At 44.9% G+C, this 25,000-nt stretch overlaps 1 protein-coding gene across 1 annotated transcript in view; it reads left to right on the plus strand.

Annotated features, from left to right (window-relative positions):
* LOC310792232 (ATP-dependent 6-phosphofructokinase, platelet type-like) overlaps window positions 1-25,000 on the plus strand; it is a gene marked incomplete at its 3' end in the record, with an annotated part of 173,084 nt that overhangs the window by 36,604 nt on the left and 111,480 nt on the right. The window contains exons 12-17 of the mRNA XM_083653960.1: window positions 1,162-1,234; window positions 6,831-6,977; window positions 15,429-15,499; window positions 16,769-16,856; window positions 20,751-20,903; window positions 24,469-24,633. Of these exons, the coding sequence (XP_083510086.1) occupies window positions 1,162-1,234; window positions 6,831-6,977; window positions 15,429-15,499; window positions 16,769-16,856; window positions 20,751-20,903; window positions 24,469-24,633 (697 nt within the window). The remainder of the gene's footprint in view (window positions 1-1,161; window positions 1,235-6,830; window positions 6,978-15,428; window positions 15,500-16,768; window positions 16,857-20,750; window positions 20,904-24,468; window positions 24,634-25,000) is intronic.

The raw sequence follows: 25,000 nt of genomic DNA on the forward strand, positions 1-25,000 counted from the left end.
TTTAAATATTAGATTTGATTGAGTTTATTGTCTCAAACAAGTTTAAACGCTGGAAACAATCCATAAAAGAGCTCCAATGACCATAAAACATACGATTTGAGCAAGAACAAAAAATAACAATAATTTGTTCTCGCTCAAACCAAATGTTTTATGGTCACTCACGCTTCAGTAGCTCACGGGTTGGCTTGGTCCCAGCCTTAAAACTCGTTATATAAGGATTCCTCTAAATGTATATAGGGGAAAATGAATGGGGAACTTACTTCCGGGGCAATGACATCACGAAAAAGTCACGTGACTGTTGAGCTCTATTAATAGCTCTCGTTCTTTCAGTTGTTTGGCAGACAGTGCAGCTATGGTTAATTGGAATTGCATTGATTTGTTGTTGGGAGTCTAAAAGCTATTTTTAACAGCAGTAGAGCCTTCAGTCACTGAGGACGGCTTTACCGGTAATCAACCCACTTTGTATCATTAATATTAATCTCTGTAATATAAGCACATGCGCAGTGTTTACCTTCTCTCTCCGTTTTCCTCACGGAGAATCTCCCATTTCCTCCTCTGGCAAAATTTCAAATTCACTGTGTTTACATCATGTGTTGTTCAGTGTGTGCAAAATATGATTATCATAGAAACTTGTTTTTATACAGATCATATCGAGGAATACGTCAGGAAATATCCGTTATCGGCCATAAGAGCAATGTTAAAGGATGGCTTTATAATCAACCCACTTTCTATCATACGTACATAATCTCTGTAATATAAGCACATGCGCAGTGTTTACCTTCTCTCTCTGTCTACCTCACGGAGAGAAATCCTCCTGCAGAAACTCCGCCCCTGCCAGCTGCAAGTCATTAAGGCTCGTTAAGGCTCTCCATGCGATTCTCCGTGGATGTGCGCATACTTATATAATAAAAATAAACAGCCGCCCTCGGAGCAGATTCTGCGTCTCGAGCAGAACTTGCGCAGTTCCGTTGTGACGTAAAACAACGGGGCGCTTTGGCAGAGGAGGAAATGGGAGATCTCCGTGAGAGAAAACAGAAAGAGAAGGTGCCCAACACTGCCCATGTGCTTATATTACCGAGATTATTAATGATACAAAGTGGGTTGATTATCGGTAAAGCTTTAACTCTATTATTATTTTTTTATTACATTTGTGATTTGTAGGAGCTTTGAAGGCAACCTGACCACGTACAAACTGCTCTCCTACCGCAAGTCCGAAAGAGATGAGATTCCAAATGTAAGTATCCTGAAAACCTCAAAGTTACTCAAAATACAGTGCAGTAGTATAATAATACACAATAATTATTTTCACTTGAGCCACAAAGTGCTTTTCAAGCAAACAATAATAAAATAATAACTTCTCACTGTACACAGTTCTAATATGTCTGTCTTTCCTCCAGCGGTTCTGACATCTGTACGTTAGGATAAGGTACTTCCTGGTTCAGGTGCATTGTGGGGGACTGGGGGAGGGTGCTGGGCCATGGATGTTTGTCAGTACCAAATCGATCCCAGCTAGATAATCGGTTATGAGCATGCGCAAGCGTTCCGCCATCTTGGAAAATACATGTGGTTTTCTATTTAACAGGCTGTGCATACTGCTGTTCATCCAAACAGGTTTCATTGCAGATTTTTCTTATTTTTGTATGGATGTTTTCTTTGGTGTGTTTGATTCTATGATGGAATATGAAGGTAGGCCTAAATATTTTATTATATATTTTTTAACTTGCTAAATACCACAAATGCAAATTAGAATAAATTATTCTTTCCGGTTTTTAAGAATGAACTCAATCTAAATTACATGTGTAAAACGGGTGGTTGGTCACTAAATGTGTTGAAATATAACAAATATATGTATACATAATAAAAACAAAAACAGTAGAACACTCCAAGCCACCACATAGGCTAATACCTCGGTCTCAGACATAAGGCAAAATAAGCAACCTAAAACAGACAATGCATGACTTGATTTTTACTAAGTGCAATATATGAATTCATTATATTATTGTAGCCTACAGTATGTATGCCGGCGGGAGTGGAGGAAGTGAAATATACTACATGTCTCAAAGTTGTACCCTGAACACACGTATTTATAGCCTCTCCCTTGGTCTGCTCTTTGCTTTTGTCTCTCTCCCCGCCCCTCTTTGTCCAAGTGGTATTGCCGTAGCTAACTTGCACATCTGCAAACCGATTCTATAGCTGGGACCGATTGAGTGCTGACAGATGTATTAACGAGCTGGATAGGGATTTGAAAATGGCCGCCCATTCATTCGAATGTAAGCTTCTCACCAGCGCATGACGCATTTTGAAGGGGTTTTTCTTCCTGGTTTTACTTGCGTGATGTGAGGCCCACGGTCATGTGCGCATGTCTGCCATGATGTCTGCTTACGTATTCCCGCCCACATGAACGGAGTGATAGTGGCCAGAGCCATGGAGAGAGGGGGAGCTTGAGAAAAGTTTTTAACTTTGAGTGATCTCGAGACAATTTTCCCCTGAGTTTTACAGCTGCCTCTTTCCCCATGTAAGTGGATGGGGAAAACTCTTTTTGTGCCACAGGGCGTCATGTGACTTGCAATACAGAATTTAGCCACCAGACGCCTGGGGGCGCTGTGCTGGGGTGACACTAACAGTGTTTTTCTGTGACTCCGTCCTGAGGGAGAGGAGGAGGCGGAGGACGACGATGTGTTTGATGACGTATGTAATGAGGAAAGAAAACGCTGCAGCTTCCTAGTTAACAGCAGATGAGCTTTTCAGCTTTTGAGCACAATAGTGATTTTTTTTTTTACTTTAGCTTCTAATGGCTATGCTTCTAATGCTATGGCTAATAGTGAAATTAAATTTTTTGTATTTAAAAATCTAACTAGACTTGCTTTTTTTTTTTCTTAGTATTTGTGCTAGAATGCCATTGGTCTCTCATTTTATATTTTCACTAGTCAAGGCTTGTAACAGGACTATAACAGGCCATTTTTGAGGAAAAAAGTAAAAAAAAAACGTTGGTCCTTGGCTAGTATGATTGTCCCTTTGGTCTGATGGTTAATGTGTTGGGCTTGTAAGTTGGAGACCTCAGGTTTGAAACCAGCCTTGAGTGTGCTGTATTTTAACAGAGGAAACAGTGAAAAATACAACCATTTTGTAACAGTATTTTCTTTACAGAAAAAGTGAAAAATCCAATCTGTATTATAAGATTTTTTTTTTTACAGAGAAAAGAGTAAAAAAACGAGTAAAATAATAGTAATAAAAAAAAATACGTTTTTGTATGATAGAGTGCCACAAACCAACAGTGTCAGTGCTTGATACCTGCTGCTCTGCCCTTCATTGCTTATTATTTGCTCATGGCTCTGCTTAGCAGTAGAAGCTTAAGGTGCATTAGTACTGGCTCCTGACAGCCGGGTCCAGTCTGTGGACAAAGCTGTGCTTATTTATCACACAACATGGAAACGCACCTCTCTCTCTACAAAACAGCTGCTGTGGGAATCATAAAAGTCTCCCCTGTAAAACAGCGACTCTGGTGGGACTCGAACCCACAGCCTTTGAATCACATCTCAAGTGTTTGACTAGAAGTCCAATGCGCTATCCATTGCGCCACAGAGCCAGTTGCATGTTGCACACTATGACTCCTCCATATAGATTCAACGGCTGCAAATGTTATGTTTGGAAAGTATGGGAAAGAGGTTCCAAGATGTGGGGATTGCACACATCTGTTTGGAAAGGAATGGTAAATGTTTTGTGCAGTGCCACTACACACATGATTTAACAGTTAATGTACGGTAGTTATAAACCCACTGGCAAAGTTACTAAATTAGGTGATATCTTTAACTTGGGAGCATAATCTTCATCGTTGAAAGCATGTGTTGTAGTTGACGTATTGTCATGATTACCGTTTTCAAATGTACAAGAATTCAAGAGTTGGAGCCGTGACAAGTCTGGAATGTCTGGGGATTGAAACAACAAAACAAGCAGAAACTATGTGAAAGGGGAGATTTGTGGGCCAATGAGAGAGTTGGGCACTTGTCCATTTTGTGTTTCTACACATTTGCCGTAGTTTCTCCTCTGCTGCTGCTGCAGGATCATAATAGTCATGTTGCCAATCATAATCCAGGCTTGCAGAATGTCAGAAGAAATGTTTCAAATGTTTAAAGATGCTCCGACTCGCTGTACCATGACCGGATCATTTCTCCGACTCGCTGTACCATGACCGGATCATTTCTCCGACTCGCTGTACCATGACCGGATCATTTCTCCGACTCGCTGTACCATGACCGGATCATTTCTCCGACTCGCTGTACCATGACCGGATCATTTCTCCGACTCGCTGTACCATGACCGGATCATTTCTCCGACTCGCTGTACCATGACCGGATCATTTCTCCGACTCGCTGTACCATGACCGGATCATTTCAGTGCAAATATAGCAAGAGAACTTTGGATCCTCTGTGATTTTAGATCCACTTGCTGTTTTGCATGTGGCTTTTTCCATGCGTGGCCATCTTTGTCTGCTGCTGTGTTTTGCTCTGAGGCTCTTGAGACATGGGTGGCATTTCGAGGTACTGGAGAGGGACCGTTACGGGCAACGATTATTTTTAAATGAGTAGTTTAATTCAAATGTATTCATTCAAAAAAGAAAATAGTATCTCCAATATTGCAGAGGTGGAAGACTAAAAAAGACTATATCACGAAACTAGGAAAAAACAAACAAACAAATGCATCTATCATTTATTTAAAGGTTCAGTAAGTTGTATTTTTGCGTTAAAATAAGTGTTAAATAGCTCTACATTCCGACAGCCATCACTCATATAGTGTTTGGTCGGTAACTTCCTCTGCAGTGAACAGACAATAAATCTGTGGAATCCTCTCTCCTGATTGGACAAAAGTGGGCCGGGATCCCCCAATGTATTTTCTGTATACTGCAGAGCGGAGGACCCATGTTATTGACCAAACACTCGATATCAGTGATGGCTGTCAGAGAGTAGAGCTATTTAACACTTTCATTTCATATTTTATTTGACTAGCACTTACAGCACCTTTAATCCAACGTCTCAACACATGAAGACATTTGATGTCGAGATCTTGGTTTAAAGTCGAGCTGAACCCAAAAATGACTTTTCTTTTCTTTTAGTTCAAATACCTGGTTATGCAGTGCACCTATTTAATAATGTATGCAAACAAAATCACAACAATCTAATTTCTTTGGTTTTTCACACTTTTTCACATCAAAAGTTCATTTTTCAAGATTTCATTGATAACAGTAATGTACAGTTTGCTGACGTCACCTAGTACTATCACATTTCTACCCCATTTTAACCAATCATATCACGACATGCAGCTGTCAATCAAATCTTCATTTCAGGATAATTTTCTCTTCCAAATGAAGTCGAAAATGGCGCCTAGTGCCTGTCATCTGGCAGAATTCCTATCCCATAAACTAACTACTAACTTGGCCAATTGTTAGAAACATGAACAAAAAACAAAAACTATAATCTCTAAGAATGCAAAGAAATGTAACTGGCTCATTAAAACGCGCATTCCAGGGACATCGTATCGTTACGGCAGCGATAATGGCGCGCGCATCCGAGAGCTTGGTTGTCAGGGGTCGCACTTCGGAGATTCCAGGCCGACGTGCTGCACTCTCCGCTCGGCAAACACGAAGGCAGCTGGCTGCCTGCGGGTCGCTGAGCTCCACTCCTCCCGTCAAAAGGCTCTTCCCGAGGACAGCGCCACAACACGACTGAATCCCACTCGATTTGGAGGCGGAACACGCCAGGATTGGCCAAAGCCCAATCCAGTCCCCAGAATTGTCAAATAAAATCATCGACATGATACTATGACCCGCCTCTCAACCTGTCATCTTAGACAAACTATGTTTTGAGTCTGAAACGGACTCATTATGCACGTGACGAACAGGTTCAGTTCGACTTAAATTTTTTGGCTGTGCAGCAACCTTTTCTCCGTCTTTTTTTTCCCCATCACTACTTTATATATGAAGGGAGTTTCCTCCATTTGTCTGTCCTCATCCCTCCTACAGGCCGTGTTGCCCTTCTTCACTGCCTCTGAAAGTAGCTAGCATAGCGTCTTCTTTAAAGCTAGCATCATTTAAATCATTCAAAAGTAGCGTCAACATCCAGCCTAAGGCTTGAACTCAAACTGGCTAATAACGAATGTGGAATGTGTCATAGAGAGGCAAAGTGGAACGTCACTTCCCGCTTCAGCACTGTACCAGAGATTTGCATCCGCCATTTATTTTCCCATACACATTTCGTAAAATGCTTATAAAAAGAGTTTTGCTCGTGAACTGTTCTATGGTCTCTCCCGATTATAGCGTTAGCTGAACCCTTTGGTTTGACGAAGTAAAACTATTTTCATAAGCATTTTACGAAATGTCTATGGGGAAATAAATGGCGGATGAAAATCTCTGGTAGGCTACAGTGCTGAAGCAGGAAGTGACGCTCACATCGCCTCTCTATTTTAAATCTAGATGTTTTCAAAGCTTTTGGTCCATGAGGCTGCAAGCAGGTGCCGGGCTTTGCTTTCTCTAGTATGTGTGCAGTAGGGTGTATTTCTCAGTGTGTGTACACACACACACACACACACTGAGAAAAACACACAATGTGTGTGTGTGTGTGCGCGTGTGTGTGTGTGTGTGTGTGTGTGTGTGTGTGTGTGTGTGTGTGCGCGTGCGTGTGTGTGCACGCGTGCGTGCGCGTGTGTGTGTGTGTGTCTGTGTGTGTGTGTATGTGTGCGCGTGCGTGCATGCGTGTGTGTGTGTGTGTCTGTGTGTGTGTATGTGTGTGCGTGCGTGCGTGCGCGTGTGTGTGACCTCTCCCCCCTGTCGCCCGCAGAGCTCCTTCTGCGTGGCGGTGCTGAACGTTGGCGCCCCGGCGGCGGGGATGAACGCGGCGGTGCGCTCTGCTGTCAGAGTGGGAATCACCCAGGGCCACAAGATGTTCGCTGTCAACGACGGCTTCGAGGGATTCTACAAGGGCCAGGTGAAGAGCTTTAGCGCTTTTGATATACCGCTGTGTGCCTTTCTAGCAAAAATCACTATTCCAAATTCCCTTTTTTTTTTTTTTTTTTTTTTTTTGCAAGTCAAATGTTATATGGTCTCCCTTGAGTCTAAGTATAGTTGAATCGCTTGGTTTGACCAAGTAAAACAAATTTTCAGAAGCATTTTATGCAAGGTCTATGGAAAAATGAATGGCGGACGAAATCCCATGGACAGGGAGAGGGGGTGACTTTGGCACTCTTATTGAGGCAGACTACGTTAGCGTAGCTTCCCGAACGGAGCCGAGATGGCTCAGGGAACAGTAGACAGAATATCAGCTTTTCCTCATGCAGTAACAAGCCTTGAAACCTTTTCCTTGTTGGCTGAGTGTTGCTATAATATGGACCGTTTAAGACCCATTTCTACTACATTTCTAGCGTTTCTACCAAGGAGCTGCTGAGTGCTACGGTCGGCTGAGCCATTCTGCTCCATGCGTGTTAGTGCGCAGCATGGCGTGCGCAGCAGCTACGGTAACGTCACATGGACAAACGTGTAGCGCCGTCAATCTTGAAAATTAAAACGATTATTCGACAATTGCCCATCATCAGAGATGGAGCCGAAAGTCACACCTTGTTCTGCTCTCTCTTCCTGAAATGATCTCATAACTAGCTGACTGTGAGATATTAGTTTGGCTGTAAATACTGATTTGGCTTTTTTAATTTAGAGAAAAGTTTCTGCAGTACAGTACTAATAAACAGGTGCAGGACAGTACTAATAAACAGGTGCAGGACAGTACTAATAAACAGGTGCAGGACAGTACTAATGCAGAACAGGTGCAGGACAGTACTAATGCAGAACAGGTGCAGCAGGACAGTACTAATGCAGAACAGGTGCAGCAGGACAGTACTAATAAACAGGTGCAGCAGGACAGTACTAATGCAGAACAGGTGCAGGACAGTACTAATAAACAGGTGCAGGACAGTACTAATAAACAGGTGCAGGACAGTACTAATGCAGAACAGGTGCAGGACAGTACTAATAAACAGGTGCAGGACAGTACTAATAAACAGGTGCAGGACAGTACTAATGCAGAACAGTTGCAGGACAGTACTAATGCAGAACAGGTGCAGCAGGACAGTACTAATGCAGAACAGGTGCAGCAGGACAGTACTAATAAACAGGTGCAGCAGGACAGTACTAATGCAGAACAGGTGCAGGACAGTACTAATGCAGAACAGTTGCAGGACAGTACTAATGCAGAACAGGTGCAGCAGGACAGTACTAATGCAGAACAGGTGCAGGACAGTACTAATGCAGAACAGGTGCAGGACAGTACTAATGCAGAACAGGTGCAGCAGGACAGTACTAATGCAGAACAGGTGCAGGACAGTACTAATGCAGAACAGGTGCAGCAGGACAGTACTAATGCAGAACAGGTGCAGGACAGTACTAATGCAGAACAGGTGCAGGACAGTACTAATGCAGAACAGGTGCAGCAGGACAGTACTAATGCAGAACAGGTGCAGCAGGACAGTACTAATGCAGAACAGGTGCAGGACAGTACTAATGCAGAACAGGTGCAGGACAGTACTAATGCAGAACAGGTGCAGGACAGTACTAATGCAGAACAGGTGCAGGACAGTACTAATGCAGAACAGGTGCAGCAGGACAGTACTAATGCAGAACAGGTGCAGCAGGACAGTACTAATGCAGAACAGGTGCAGGACAGTACTAATGCAGAACAGGTGCAGGACAGTACTAATGCAGAACAGGTGCAGCAGGACAGTACTAATGCAGAACAGGTGCAGGACAGTACTAATGCAGAACAGGTGCAGCAGGACAGTACTAATGCAGAACAGGTGCAGGACAGTACTAATGCAGAACAGGTGCAGCAGGACAGTACTAATGCAGAACAGGTGCAGCAGGACAGTACTAATGCAGAACAGGTGCAGGACAGTACTAATGCAGAACAGTTGCAGGACAGTACTAATGCAGAACAGGTGCAGGACAGTACTAATGCAGAACAGGTGCAGGACAGTACTAATGCAGAACAGGTGCAGGACAGTACTAATGCAGAACAGGTGCAGGACAGTACTAATGCAGAACAGGTGCAGCAGGACAGTACTAATGCAGAACAGGTGCAGGACAGTACTAATGCAGAACAGGTGCAGGACAGTACTAATGCAGAACAGGTGCAGGACAGTACTAATGCAGAACAGGTGCAGCAGGACAGTACTAATGCAGAACAGGTGCAGCAGGACAGTACTAATGCAGAACAGGTGCAGGACAGTACTAATGCAGAACAGGTGCAGGACAGTACTAATGCAGAACAGGTGCAGCAGGACAGTACTAATGCAGAACAGGTGCAGGACAGTACTAATGCAGAACAGGTGCAGGACAGTACTAATGCAGAACAGGTGCAGGACAGTACTAATGCAGAACAGGTGCAGGACAGTACTAATGCAGAACAGGTGCAGGACAGTACTAATGCAGAACAGGTGCAGCAGGACAGTACTAATGCAGAACAGGTGCAGGACAGTACTAATGCAGAACAGGTACAGGACAGTACTAATGCAGAACAGGTGCAGCAGGACAGTACTAATGCAGAACAGGTGCAGGACAGTACTAATGCAGAACAGGTGCAGCAGGACAGTACTAATGCAGAACAGGTGCAGCAGGACAGTACTAATGCAGAACAGGTGCAGGACAGTACTAATGCAGAACAGTTGCAGGACAGTACTAATGCAGAACAGGTGCAGGACAGTACTAATGCAGAACAGGTGCAGGACAGTACTAATGCAGAACAGGTGCAGCAGGACAGTACTAATGCAGAACAGTTGCAGCAGGACAGTACTAATGCAGAACAGGTGCAGGACAGTACTAATGCAGAACAGGTGCAGGACAGTACTAATGCAGAACAGGTGCAGGACAGTACTAATGCAGAACAGGTGCAGCAGGACAGTACTAATGCAGAACAGTTGCAGGACAGTACTAATGCAGAACAGGTACAGGACAGTACTAATGCAGAACAGGTGCAGCAGGACAGTACTAATGCAGAACAGGTGCAGGACAGGTGCATGAAGGATGACTTATGCATTGACTATACATTTGACCCATGAAGTGTGTATTATCTGCACCAAATCTACTGTTGGAGTTTTTGGCTTGTCAAGAACGTGTCGTCGTGCACGCACATGCTGGAAAAACATTCAACTTTTGTTTCCAGGGACTTGATGACCAATTTATCCCCAAAACATGGCAATAATTTGATAATGATAATGATAATGTGATGCTCTATCCACACGGTAATACAGAGAACTGAAGTGCAACGACCTTTGAGAAGTCTGCATGACTTGAATAAACAGTCAGTTGACGTATCGCCACACGTGATTGGTCAAGCTGTTGTGGCTGGCGACTTCTTTACACCAGCACCCCTGTATCACCTGTGGTGCTATACTGCCTCTACTGCGGCTTATACTGCCTCTACTGCGGCTTATACTGCCTCTACTGTGGCTTATACTGCCTCTACTGCGGCTTATACTGCCTCTACTGCGGCTTATACTGCCTCTACTGCGGCTTATACTGCCTCTACTGCGGCTTATACTGCCTCTACTGTGGCTTATACTGCCTCTACTGCGGCTTATACTGCCTCTACTGTGGCTTATACTGCCTCTACTGCGGCTTATACTGCCTCTACTGCGGCTTATACTGCCTCTACTGCGGCTTATACTGCCTCTACTGCGGCTTATACTGCCTCTACTGTGGCTTATACTGCCTCTACTGTGGCTTATACTGCCTCTACTGCGGCTTATACTGCTCTACTGCGGCTTATACTGCCTCTACTGTGGCTTATATTGCCTCTACAGCGGCTTATACTGCCTCTACTGCGGCTTATACTGCCTCTACTGCGGCTTATACTGCCTCTACTGTGGCTTATACTGCCTCTACTGCGGCTTATACTGCCTCTACTGTGGCTTATACTGCCTCTACTGTGGCTTATACTGCCTCTACTGTGGCTTATACTGCCTCTACTGTGGCTTATACTGCCTCTACTGTGGCTTATACTGCCTCTACTGTGGCTTATACTGCCTCTACTGCGGCTTATACTGCCTCTACTGTGGCTTATACTGCCTCTACTGTGGCTTATATTGCCTCTACAGCGGCTTATACTGCCTCTACTGCGGCTTATACTGCCTCTACTGCGGCTTATACTGCCTCTACTGTGGCTTATACTGCCTCTACTGTGGCTTATACTGCCTCTACTGTGGCTTATACTGCCTCTACTGCGGCTTATACTGCCTCTACTGCGGCTTATACTGCCTCTACTGTGGCTTATACTGCCTCTACTGTGGCTTATACTGCCTCTACTGTGGCTTATACTGCCTCTACTGCGGCTTATACTGCCTCTACTGCGGCTTATACTGCCTCTACTGCGGCTTATACTGCCTCTACTGTGGCTTATACTGCCTCTACTGTGGCTTATACTGCCTCTACTGTGGCTTATACTGCCTCTACTGTGGCTTATACTGCCTCTACTGTGGCTTATACTGCCTCTACTGTGGCTTATACTGCCTCTACTGCGGCTTATACTGCCTCTACTGCGGCTTATACTGCCTCTACTGCGGCTTATACTGCCTCTACTGCGGCTTATACTGCCTCTACTGCGGCTTATACTGCCTCTACTGCGGCTTATACTGCCTCTACTGCGGCTTATACTGCCTCTACTGTGGCTTATACTGCCTCTACTGTGGCTTATATTGCCTCTACAGCGGCTTATACTGCCTCTACTGCGGCTTATACTGCCTCTACTGCGGCTTATACTGCCTCTACTGTGGCTTATATTGCCTCTACAGCGGCTTATACTGCCTCTACTGCGGCTTATACTGCCTCTACTGCGGCTTATACTGCCTCTACTGTGGCTTATACTGCCTCTACTGCGGCTTATACTGCCTCTACTGTGGCTTATGCTGCCTCTACTGTGGCTTATACTGCCTCTACTGTGGCTTATACTGCCTCTACTGTGGCTTATACTGCCTCTACTGTGGCTTATACTGCCTCTACTGTGGCTTATACTGCCTCTACTGCGGCTTATACTGCCTCTACTGTGGCTTATACTGCCTCTACTGTGGCTTATATTGCCTCTACAGCGGCTTATACTGCCTCTACTGCGGCTTATACTGCCTCTACTGCGGCTTATACTGCCTCTACTGTGGCTTATACTGCCTCTACTGTGGCTTATACTGCCTCTACTGTGGCTTATACTGCCTCTACTGCGGCTTATACTGCCTCTACTGCGGCTTATACTGCCTCTACTGTGGCTTATACTGCCTCTACTGTGGCTTATACTGCCTCTACTGTGGCTTATACTGCCTCTACTGCGGCTTATACTGCCTCTACTGTGGCTTATACTGCCTCTACTGTGGCTTATACTGCCTCTACTGTGGCTTATACTGCCTCTACTGCGGCTTTTACTGCCTCTACTGTGGCTTATACTGCCTCTACTGCGGCTTATACTGCCTCTACTGTGGCTTATACTGCCTCTACTGTGGCTTATACTGCTCTACTGCGGCTTATACTGCCTCTACTGTGGCTTATACTGCCTCTACTGTGGCTTATACTGCCTCTACTGCGGCTTATACTGCCTCTACTGTGGCTTATACTGCCTCTACTGTGGCTTATACTGCCTCTACTGCGGCTTATACTGCTCTACTGCGGCTTATACTGCCTCTACTTTGGCTTATACTGCCTCTACTGCGGCTTATACTGCCTCTACTGCGGCTTATACTGCCTCTACTGCGGCTTATACTGCCTCTACTGTGGCTTATACTGCCTCTACTGTGGCTTATACTGCCTCTACTGCGGCTTATACTGCTCTACTGCGGCTTATACTGCCTCTACTGTGGCTTATACTGCCTCTACTGTGGCTTATACTGCCTCTACTGTGGCTTATACTGCCTCTACTGTGGCTTATACTGCCTCTACTGTGGCTTATACTGCCTCTACTGTGGCTTATACTGCCTCTACTGCGGCTTATACTGCCTCTACTGTGGCTTATACTGCCTCTACTGTGGCTTATACTGCCTCTACTGCGGCTTATACTGCTCTACTGCGGCTTATACTGCCTCTACTGTGGCTTATACTGCCTCTACTGCGGCTTATACTGCCTCTACTGCGGCTTATACTGCCTCTACTGCGGCTTATACTGCCTCTACTGCGGCTTATACTGCCTCTACTGCGGCTTATACTGCCTCTACTGCGGCTTATACTGCCTCTACTGCGGCTTATACTGCCTCTACTGCGGCTTATACTGCCTCTACTGTGGCTTATACTGCCTCTACTGCGGCTTATACTGCCTCTACTGCGGCTTATACTGCCTCTACTGCGGCTTATACTGCCTCTACTGCGGCTTTGGCCCCTGCACTCAGGGATCCGGCTGTTTGAGCGTATTCTAGTGACAAATGTGACGGTGAACAACTTGCGTCTGAGCTGCAGAGCAAAGCTATCAGTGCTCATTACTGTGAGAGCGAAGGGGGCTTGTGTAGCCACATTCCTCAGAGGTCATGGTGACGTTAGCGCCCGCAGCCAGGGACCAGGAAGTGGCGGTGTGGGGAGTCACCTTCCACCAGCGATAACACTAAGTGTGTCCAGATAAACACTGCTGCTTACTGTAAGACCACAACTCCACTCCCACAGCAGGCACACAACAGCACATGCACACACATAGACACGTATGCACGCACACAGACACAGACACACACACACACACACACACACACACACACACACACACACACAGACACACACACACACACACACAGACACACAGACACAGACACACAGACACACACACACACACACGTTTCCACCCACGTGTTTCCAGGCCTGCATCAACATCCTGTGGAAAGAGTTGAAGCTCCAAGGTAAGCGGGCACACAGAGGGATTAGACCTGATTGAAAAGTGAAAGCCGTGATCCTTGGCTAATTCTCTATAAGTAGGACACTGATATAATTAAGACGGGCAGCGGTGACCAGCCCAACAGTGACGACACAGAACAGAAGCTACAAACAGAGATACACATAAAACAAAGTGAGTAGTTGCCTTTGGAAACCAGGGAGTTAGATCACGAAGATGTGCCTTGGTAATACAGTATTAATGCCTTGGTAATACAGTATTAATGCCTTGGTAATACAGTATTAACATGTGCCTTGGTAATACAGTATTAAAATGTGCCTTGGTAATACAGTATTAAAATGTGCCTTGGTAATACAGTATTAAAATGTGCCTTGGTAATACAGTATTAACATGTGCCTTGGTAATACAGTATTAACATGTGCCTTGGTAATACAGTATTAAAATGTGCCTTGGTAATACAGTATTAACATGTGCCTTGGTAATACAGTATTAACATGTGCCTTGGTAATACAGTATTAACATGTGCCTTGGTAATACAGTATTAAAATGTGCCTTGGTAATACAGTATTAAAATGTGCCTTGGTAATACAGTATTAAAATGTGCCTTGGTAATACAGTATTAACATGTGCCTTGGTAATACAGTATTAAAATGTGCCTTGGTAATACAGTATTAACATGTGCCTTGGTAATACAGTATTAAAATGTGCCTTGGTAATACAGTATTAAAATGTGCCTTGGTAATACAGTATTAAAATGTGCCTTGGTAATACAGTATTAAAATGTGCCTTGGTAATACAGTATTAAAATGTGCCTTGGTAATACAGTATTAAAATGTGCCTTGGTAATACAGTATTAACATGTGCCTTGGTAATACAGTATTAACATGTGCCTTGGTAATACAGTACAGTATTAAAATGTGCCTTGGTAATACAGTATTAACATGTGCCTTGGTAATACAGTATTAACATGTGCCTTGGTAATACAGTATTAAAATGTGCCTTGGTAATACAGTATTAAAATGTGCCTTGGTAATACAGTATTAAAATGTGCCTTGGTAATACAGTATTCACATGTGCCTTGGTAATACAGTATTAACATGTGCCTTGGTAATACAGTATTAACATGTGCCTTGGTAATACAGTATTAAAATGTGCCTTGGTAATACAGTATTAAAATGTGCCTTGGTAATACAGTATTAACATGTGCCTTGGTAATACAGTATTAACATGTGCCTTGGTAATACAGTATTAAAATGTGCCTTGGTAATACAGTATTAAAATGTGCCTTGGTAATACAGTATTAAAATGTGCCTTGGTAATACAGTATTAAAATGTGCCTTGGTAATACAGTACAGTATTAAAATGTGCCTTGGTAATACAGTGTTAAAATGTGTCTTGGTAATACAATCTTAAAATGTGCCTTGGTAATGATTGATCTCTTTTCACGAGTACAAATCACAAGTGAAGAAATCGGTTTTTGCAAAAACAATTGAGGAAGATGAGATGAACTGTGACATCTTTGGTTTTGTCTTTGTGTCCCGACAGATCAAGGAGATCAAATGGGGAGATGTGGGTGGTTGGACCGGGCAGGGAGGGTCCCTGCTAGGGACAAAAAGGTAAGCGAGCCACAAAGCTTGCAGGGCAGGGAGGGTCCCTGCTAGGGACAAAAAGGTAAGCGAGCCACAAAGCTTGCAGGGCAGGGAGGGTCCCTGCTAGGGACAAAAAGGTAAGCGAGCCACAAAGCTTGCAGGGCAGGGAGGGTCCCTGCTAGGGACAAAAAGGTAAGCGAGCCACAAAGCTTGCAGGGCAGGGAGGGTCCCTGCTAGGGACAAAAAGGTAAGCGAGCCACAAAGCTTGCAGGGCAGGGAGGGTCCCTGCTAGGGACAAAAAGGTAAGCGAGCCACAAAGCTTGCAGGGCAGGGAGGGTCCCTGCTAGGGACAAAAAGGTAAGCGAGCCACAAAGCTTGCAGGGCAGGGAGGGTCCCTGCTAGGGACAAAAAGGTAAGCGAGCCACAAAGCTTGCAGGGCAGGGAGGGTCCCTGCTAGGGACAAAAAGGTAAGCGAGCCACAAAGCTTGCAGGGCAGGGAGGGTCCCTGCTAGGGACAAAAAGGTAAGCGAGCCACAAAGCTTGCAGGGCAGGGAGGGTCCCTGCTAGGGACAAAAAGGTAAGCGAGCCACAAAGCTTGCAGGGCAGGGAGGGTCCCTGCTAGGGACAAAAAGGTAAGCGAGCCACAAAGCTTGCAGGGCAGGGAGGGTCCCTGCTAGGGACAAAAAGGTAAGCGAGCCACAAAGCTTGCAGGGCAGGGAGGGTCCCTGCTAGGGACAAAAAGGTAAGCGAGCCACAAAGCTTGCACTAGAAAAACTCAATAGTACAACTCATTATTACAGCTCAAATCACCTACAGTAGGCCTACCGGATTTTAGTGAAAGTTGGTATATTCAGCCATGATGTGTTTTTGGCGCACACTTTGGTCGCTGCGCAATCTTTGGTTTCGGAATCTGCGGCAGAGTGAGAGGTCCGTCTGCTCGCCGCTCCTGTTCTGTGAGATTTTTTGGCTGCTCTCTTCCCTCAGTCTAGCTGCGTCGCATGTCGTTTTAAACGAGGAGATCCCACAACTTTCTTTGAAGGGGGGGCACCGTGGCCATTTAAAAACAGGGAATGCCAAACTGTCTGTTTGACCGTGGTATTCGTGCACTTGGTGCGCGTGTGTACGTAGCGGCGGACCCTGTCTATCATACATCACCATACAGCTTATTGTATTGTATTGTACTGCAAGTCACTCTGGACAAGCGTATCAGCTAAATTCCTACAATGTCAAATGTAACATAAGTGATGAGTTAACTGGATGAGTGTTGACCGGATTTATTCACTTTAAATGTGCCAGAACTCTTCCAGCCAAACATATGGAGAAGATTGCTGAGCAGATGAGGATCCACAACATCAACGCTCTGCTGGTCATTGGTGGATTCGAGGTAGGCAAGTTATTACTCATGACTCCATAATATATAATCTGTTGAAAAGCCGTGAGCTCAACCTTTGCATTTCTTTCACCATCGTTTTGAATTGAAATGTGATGTGTCAATATTTCTTTCTGAACGTTGTTTTATCGTTAAGAAAACTTGCTGATAGTCGTATAAATGGAGAGAAGGAGAATGCTTGAGTAATCGTAAAAGATCAATCTAAAGAAATCTCTTGTGCTAGCTTATCCTTACCTTATTGTTCAGCCTCATTGTTACTTTTACATGACTTTGTATTGTCTTGTGTTGAAATGATTTCTGCTTCGTTTCACAATGTATTGTTACCTAACACAGTCCAGCCCATTTCATTTTCTTACATTGACTCCATTTCGCAAGATTTCATTTGACATTTCATCTAGCAAATCATGCATTTACTAAAATCACAGTATAGGCTCTTATCATTTCAATATTACAGGCTCTCTCCCACCATCTGTCCCCATCGTCCCGCTGTCTGTCCCCATCGTCCCACTGTCTGTCCCCATCGTCCCACTGTCTGTCCCCATCGTCCCACTGTCTGTCCCCATCGTCGTTACTTTTGCGTTAAGCTGCAAAAGCAGAACTCTAACCCTCACCCTTGACATGATTTTCATCTAAAAAGTTCATTATGAACATAGCGGCAATGTGGACTCTGTTTGTCCGGCCTCTGTTTCAAGAATTTTGTCCGGCCACGGCTCTGTCGTTTCAGGGGCTGTAAAGATCAGACCCGTGCGGGTGACCTGACGGAGCCGGATTTTTTAATTAGCATAGATTATTGCATAAGCGTTTTTCATAACTCGAAACTCAAAAAATACATCTTGATCAAAAAATATATTTTCAATGTTAATTTTCAAGTATACAGTGTTTTTTAGCTTATAATGAACACTGTCTCCATTCCTGTTTGTAATATCTATATCCTATTTCCCTGGACTCCCCACGGACGGTCCTCATTAAGACCATAGCCACGCCCCTCACTAAACCCCTCCCACCCCCATCGTCTATGTCCTTTTTCTCCGCCTTACATAATCATTCTGCATCAGTTCCTGGCCCCTCCCCCTTCCTCTGTGTAAGGTACTTTATACTGTATGAGACGCTGGCTCCTCCCCCTGCAGGCCTACCTGGGAATAATGGAGCTCTCTGGTGCGCGGGACAAATATAGCGAGTTCTGTGTGCCGATGGTCCAGGTGCCGGCCACCGTCTCCAACAATATCCCCGGCTCAGAATTCAGCATTGGCGCAGACACCGCTCTGAATGCCATTACTGTTGTAAGTGGTTACACGCACCGCCCACATTTTGGGGCTTCCCTGACCGACAGCTCGCTTCCTGACTTGCACAAGCAGAACACAGATGACCGGGAAAAGCCTTCTTTTGTGGGGCGTTTTTTTGCCGTTACTGGATAGGACGGTAGGCAGACCGTGAGGTTGGGGAGAGAGAGAGCGAGAGGGGGGATGACCCGAGCCCGGGTCGGCCGTGTGAAGTGTGTGTGTGTGTGTGTGTGTGTGTGTGTGTGTGTGTGTGTGTGTGTGTGTGTGTGTGTGTGTGTGTGTGTGTGTGTGTGTGTGTGTGTGTGTGTGTGTGTGTGTGGGGCTACGCCTTTGTGCTACATGTGCTCCCAGGTGAGCCACTGGGAAAAAGTTTCCATTTTGACAGAGAACAGCCGAGTCGAGTAAACTTGACACACAAACGGCACTTTTTCAAAACTTTCGATTTTTCACCGTACAAGAAACTGAGATTTTGTTGCTGAATATTTGCTCCATTTTAATGTGCAATTGAATTGAATTTATAGGCAGAAATTGGACTCAGTCAGCACTTTTAGCAGCCGACACTGAACAAATAATTACAGTCTCTTGCCATTTGGAAAGGATTCATATTTGCAGACTGCAATATGAACTACTTTTTTTTATTTATTGTGCAGCTCTAGTTAACCCATTGATACCTGATGCAGCATTTGTGTGTGTATCCCTTTAAGACCGCGAACCGCGTCACGCGGTTCGCGGTCTTAAAGGGATACACACACAAATGAGGGATATACACACAAATGCTGCATCAGGTATCAATGGGTTAAGGGTGAATAACTGAATGGTTATAAGGGTATAATCAGGTATAGCGTAGGTGCAATCAGTGGACTAAAACATTTTCAGTATTATACTGAAGTACATTATATGGACAGTATGTGCTTCAGGTAGCCCATCACACAATAACCAAGCCTGCAAATAGACCATAAATGGAAGTACTTGTACACAAAACTATGTTTTAGTGTTAGTAAAGGGTAGTACACATTAGAAGAAAAAATACTGCAGAATTCACAGATATGCCACACATCTTGTGCCTTAAAATACCACGGATAATCAAATTAACTGACTGGGCACTAAGATATTTTACATTTTCACATTATAAAGTACAATTTATTTCATTCTATGTATCTAGTTTGCTCTTAAATCCTCTAAATCACTCCTTCCTTCAAAATTTATTTTTCTTTTGATCTATATTTGTATATTCTTATTTCCTTGCGTCACACACTTTGACTCAGAAGTGAACAAGCCGTCAGGTGCAGTGTGTCAGAATGAGCCATAGAGGGCGATGAACAGGAGTAGCTAATGCTTCACACAGAGACGTCACAGCACGTAGACACCTGCCGTTTCTGCTGGTCAGTGGGAGGCGAGCTGCTCGGCGGACGGCCCAGGTGAGCGTCGAGGCGTGCGGTCACGTGTTATGGCGTGCCTTGGCGTGTTTGTGGAGTGTCTTGGCATGTGACCCGGGGCAGCCCGGGCCTGTGTGTGCGTTTGGTAAACAGCAGATGACCGGCTTGGTTCAGCACACTTCACGCCCCTCCTCCACGTGACACAGTGAATATGGAGCGGGGGTGTTGGTTTCTCAGCATCCTTTAGTTTAGACCAAGACATTTTCCTGTAGTGATCAAGTCGATTTATTTTCATCTTAATGACAGATTTTACATTCTCACCAAGTGAGGCTCAGAGTGATGGGTAACATGTCACTTCACAATAAGGGTACATTCATTAAGGGTTAGTTAATGTTATTAACCACTAACTAGCATTAACTAGACTGCTTAACGCTTAGTTAATGCTTGATAAGCATTAACTTAGCTTGATAAGCATGAACTCATCCTTAATTAACAGCCTTGACCGTAAGCTTGCTCTAACCTGAACCTCAGTGACTTCATGCCTCAACTCAACACAAGCATTAAGTAGGCTAACTGTTCATTCAGGTACCCTTAAGGGACCCTTATTGTCCAGTGTTACCAAATGTTGTCTGTAACCTGAAGGGAAGGAGGAGGAAATTCAATTTAGAAGTATTTCAATTGAATCAATTCAATAAATAATACATTTAGAAGTACTAGTCTAAATATCACAACAGCGAGCATGTCCAGCATCATGTATAATAGTCTATATTGCAGCCGTATTGTTGTGCTGAGCCAGGGCCTGGTCCTCCACCTTGCTGTCTGCATGCCTGTTAGATAACGCCGTTCATCTCTTGGACCAAAAAGGAAACACTGTCCGCCTGCATCCCGACTCGTCCTGCCGCCACTTCAGTCTCCCCCTTGTGGCGTCAGACGCCGTTACATATCAGACAGGATGAACGCCCCCCCCCCCACACACACACACACACACACACACACACCTTCCCGCCCCTCCCTCTGTCTCGGCCAATGGGAAGCCACAGCCCCCGTCACACGGAGAGAGAGCCGCCCGGCAGGAAACACACACCAGCAGCCTCCATCACACTGTAGCCTCCATCACACTGTAGTCTCCCACACAATTAAGTCGCAACACACCCAGGTAGTGCAGCATCAGCATGAACGTAGTGCGCCTCCTGCTGGTCTAACCCCCCATATCACGGGCCGACTCCGGCCAGGCCTTCGAGTGTCTGCTGCAGCTGTACGAGGCCCGGGCCGACTACGAGGAGTTCTGCGTCCCCCTGTGCATGCTGCCCGCCACCATCAGTAACAATGTGCCCGGCACCGAGTACAGCCTGGGCGCAGACACCTCCCTCAACACCATCGTGGAGGTAAGAGAGAAGACACTACGTTTACATGGACACAATATTCCACTATTATCACTCACTCAACACCATCGTGGAGGTAAGAGAGAAGACACTACGTTTACATGGACACAATATTCCACTATTATTCGGAAAATGACAATATTCTGAATTCCGTAGGGGTCATGTAAACAAGCTGCATTTTCCGAGTTTGGCCTTTTTCCGAATTTAGCATTTTTCCCATTAAGACGTGGGATATTCCAGTATTATTCTGGTTTTAGGAGGATTCTTGGATCATGGATACAGCACATTTGGAATATCTCAGTCAGGGTTTTTACCACAGTTTGCGACGCATCTTGCCTGTTTGCGGTCAGCTGATGTGTGCTAGAAGCGCTAGAAGAGGTGATATAATCATATAATCCATCATCTCTGTCATGCGAAAAGAAAAGCCCACATTTCTGATCGGGAGGAGATGAGAAACACGGAAGTTCCAAATGCTTGCAAGGTAAAAAAGAAAAAGAAATGGTCCATTGGCATCAATGGAGACGACACAACTCTGGCCTAACAACGTAGCCTACTTCTAATATGAAAAACTTGCATATCAGGTTTTTGGATATGCGCAAATATCGCAACGCCAATCTTTTCAGCAGCAAGCTCCTGAAATGGACCAGATGATGCTGGTAAGAATAGTCAGTGCTGCTCTGTTTGTTCTGAACAGAACAACTCTGCTGATTCTACCTGCATCTCTCCCATCAGTCCCATCAACTGGCTTTGATGGGACCATGATGAGCGTTTTGAATGAGCATCTGTTGTAACAGATTTGGAAGATAAGTGACGGTTCAGTGATCCTCAAACATTTTCATTTCAAGGACCATCATTTAGTCGGTTTGATGAGATTTGGTCTTTCTTTAGACTCTGTTCTCAGTCTCTATCCACATCGCTCAACTAGATTGGTGGGCGGCGCTCTGCAATTGTCTGGGAGCCCAGACTAGTCTCTCTATAACCCAAATGTGAGGATATTTTGTTATTATATGATTTTGTCCAGAATTCCATGATTGTAGGCAGAGAGATAACAGTGGAATTGGGATCAATACAATGTTCTAAATGATCTGCGTTAACTTCTTGTAAATGATATAATGGTAAAGTTTGATACCTGGAATTCCCTCAAGGACGCCTGGTGGTCCCCAGGTTGAGCACCGCTGACCTACAGTTTGAGTAGATGAGATGTGTGAGGATTTACTGAAAGCTCCGTGGAAAATAAATATGATCAGTGTTAGGAAGGGACATCGTCAATCATTTCCCCCTCTTGAAAACGGGATACAACAACACGCGATCCAATCGACAAAACTGTGATGCACACATTACACTCTTGCATGCTGGTGACTGTAGTTCTATTGCATCAATGATGCTGCATGCTGGTGACTGTAGTTCTAATTGCATCATGTATTCATGGTTTTCTGGTTTGGTGTCGTGGAAGCAGCTGTGTGTGAAACCCTCTCTGGTGAACTGTGATGCTGTTTGTGTGTGAAGACGTAACATTATGACTTGTGTAACCAGACCTGGATGAAATAGTTCTGGTACAGGATGGGCGCGGTCTGCCACCTACAACGACACAATGAAAGCCAGAAGGTTCCCACAATCACACAGAAGTGGCATTGGAGAAGATGTGAGAATTGCTGACAATTTGCCTGAGACGATCTGTGCTGAACCGATCTGCTAAACCCCGCCCACTTGGTATACCAAGTCAAAACCAGTGGGCAAGCTCTGCCCCTTTACCACGAGGACGTAACCCCGAAGTAACCCCGAAAGCTGTAATTCCTCAAATAGCCACTCGAGGCAGGGCTCAGAAGTCCCCTCGTTCCCGTTCACCGGCATGTTAAAAATGCCCCACTTTTAAGCATCTTTACAGGGCCTGGGCCTTCACATGGTTCTGGTCTATATAGCTAATTTCACCTTTTCATAACAACTGTTGTGGGTCATTTCTTATATAACTCGCCCGTTTGGACTAAAATAGACGATAGAAAAGGGGGTGATTGACAGGTCACCTGTCCAGTGATTGCGCAGCTTGCCGATCACGGACCAATAGCAGGCGGAGCTGCGGCTCTGGGAAACCCCCATCTCATGTCAGCTGCATAAGGACTCAGCCCATTCCCTCCCGCTCTGCTGACAAAAAATCAAGATGGCGACAGCCACCATTTCAACTCAAAGCAGGAGCCCAAAATCAACGGGATAGCTCTGTCCATATTTTTAGGTCAGTGGTTAAAACAAGCAGAGTTATTTTAATTCTGCTTGTTTTAACGCCCGGGTGCAGGTCGTCTAAAAGGGCCTTTCTGTGTGGAGTTTGCATGTTCTCCCCGTGCCTCCCGGGGGTTTCCTTCATATAGGAACCCCCTTCACCAAAACATGCAATATCCTGGTTGCTGATGCGGTGCCTCCTCTGGTCGCTAAGGGCGCCTGTTCGGAGGGAGGGGAACTCGTTGGAATAGCGTGATCCTCCCACGTGCTATGTCCTACCGGTGAAGCTTCCCCTGTCAGGTGAAAAGAAGCGGCTGGCTAACTGCCCATGTCTCGGAGGAAGCATGGAGCCAGTTTCGGCTCTAATGGGGATAAAAATGGGATAAAAAATCGGGGGGGAAAAACAAAAAAACAAGCAGAATTATTTGACCCAGGTCGGCTTGAGGCATGGACTGTAACAGATAATGATGGCAACATTTTTAAATGCATGTACTCAGTATTTTGTTATGTAGTTTAGGGCTGCAACTAATGCTTATTTTCATTATCAATTAATCTGTCAATTATTTTCTCGACTAATTCATTAGTCGTTTGGTCTATAAAGTGTCACAAAATGGTGAAATGTTGCTCACTTTTACCCCAAAGCCCAAGATGACATCCTCAAATGTCGTCTTTTGTCCAGACCAACAGTCCACAACTCAAAGATAATCAGTTACTGTCATAGAAGACTAAAGAAACTAGAATTTTTTTAAGAAGCTGGAACAAGATTTTTTTTTTTTTTTTTTTTTAAATGTGTATAAACAATTAATGGATTATAAAAAAAAATAGTTGTCAATTAATTTGATGTTGATTGGCTAATCGTTGCAGCTCTACTTTGTTTTGTTTTCTAACAAATCTGCCATTTTGCTAGTTTAATGACAGTATGGATGTGTGTGTATGTGTGCAATTGTGTTTTTATCCTGTATGTGTATCCTGTATGGCAACCCCTGGTATATCTGTGTGTGTGTGTGTGTGTGTGTGTGTGTGTGTGTGTGTGTGTGTGTGTGTGTGTGTGTGTGTGTGTGTGTGTGTGTGTGTATGTCTGTGTGTGTGTGTGTGTGTGTGTGTGTGTGTGTGTGTGTGTGTGTGTGTGTGTGTATGTGTGTGTGTGTGTATGTGTGTGTGTGTGTGTGTGTGTGTGTGTGTGTGTGTGTGTGTCTGTGTGTGTGTGTGTGTATGTCTATGTGTATGTGTATGTCTATGTGTGTGTGTGTGTGTGTATGTCTATGTGTGTGTGTGTGTGTGTGTGTGTGTGTATGTCTATGTGTGTGTGTGTGTGTGTGTGTGTGTGTGTGTGTGTGTGTGTGTGTGTGTGCTTCAGACATGTGACCGTATCAAGCAGTCAGCCAGTGGTACCAAGCGGCGCGTGTTCATCATAGAGACGATGGGGGGCTACTGCGGCTACCTGGCCAGCGTGGGGGGGCTGGCGGCCGGAGCCGACGCCGTCTACATCCACGAAGAGCCGTTTGACATCCGCGAACTGCAGGTCAGAGGTCACACAAAGAACCATTTCAACATCTCTCATTTATGGACAGTTCCAGTGGGACTTGTTCACTCTGTGCCGTTATCCAAAGTTTTGCCATACCTTCGAATCGTAACGTAAGTTACAAAGTGCTTTACAGGAGTAAAACAGACAATAAAAATGGAATGACAATAAAAAGAACAAGAAGTTAGAAGTACTCAGCACAAAAAAAACTGGACAAAGGAGAGGCCACAATATCACAGTTATATTTGTGTGTGTGTGTGTGTGTATATATATATATATATATATATCAGAGTCCTGCGCGGGTCTGATTTTCAAGACCCGGTTCCGCCCGGCCCCGCGACGTGCAGTACCGACCCCGCTCCACGAA

This window comes from Poromitra crassiceps, assembly GCF_964638095.1.
Source record: "Poromitra crassiceps genome assembly, chromosome: 17".
Lineage (NCBI taxonomy): Eukaryota > Metazoa > Chordata > Actinopteri > Beryciformes > Melamphaidae > Poromitra > Poromitra crassiceps.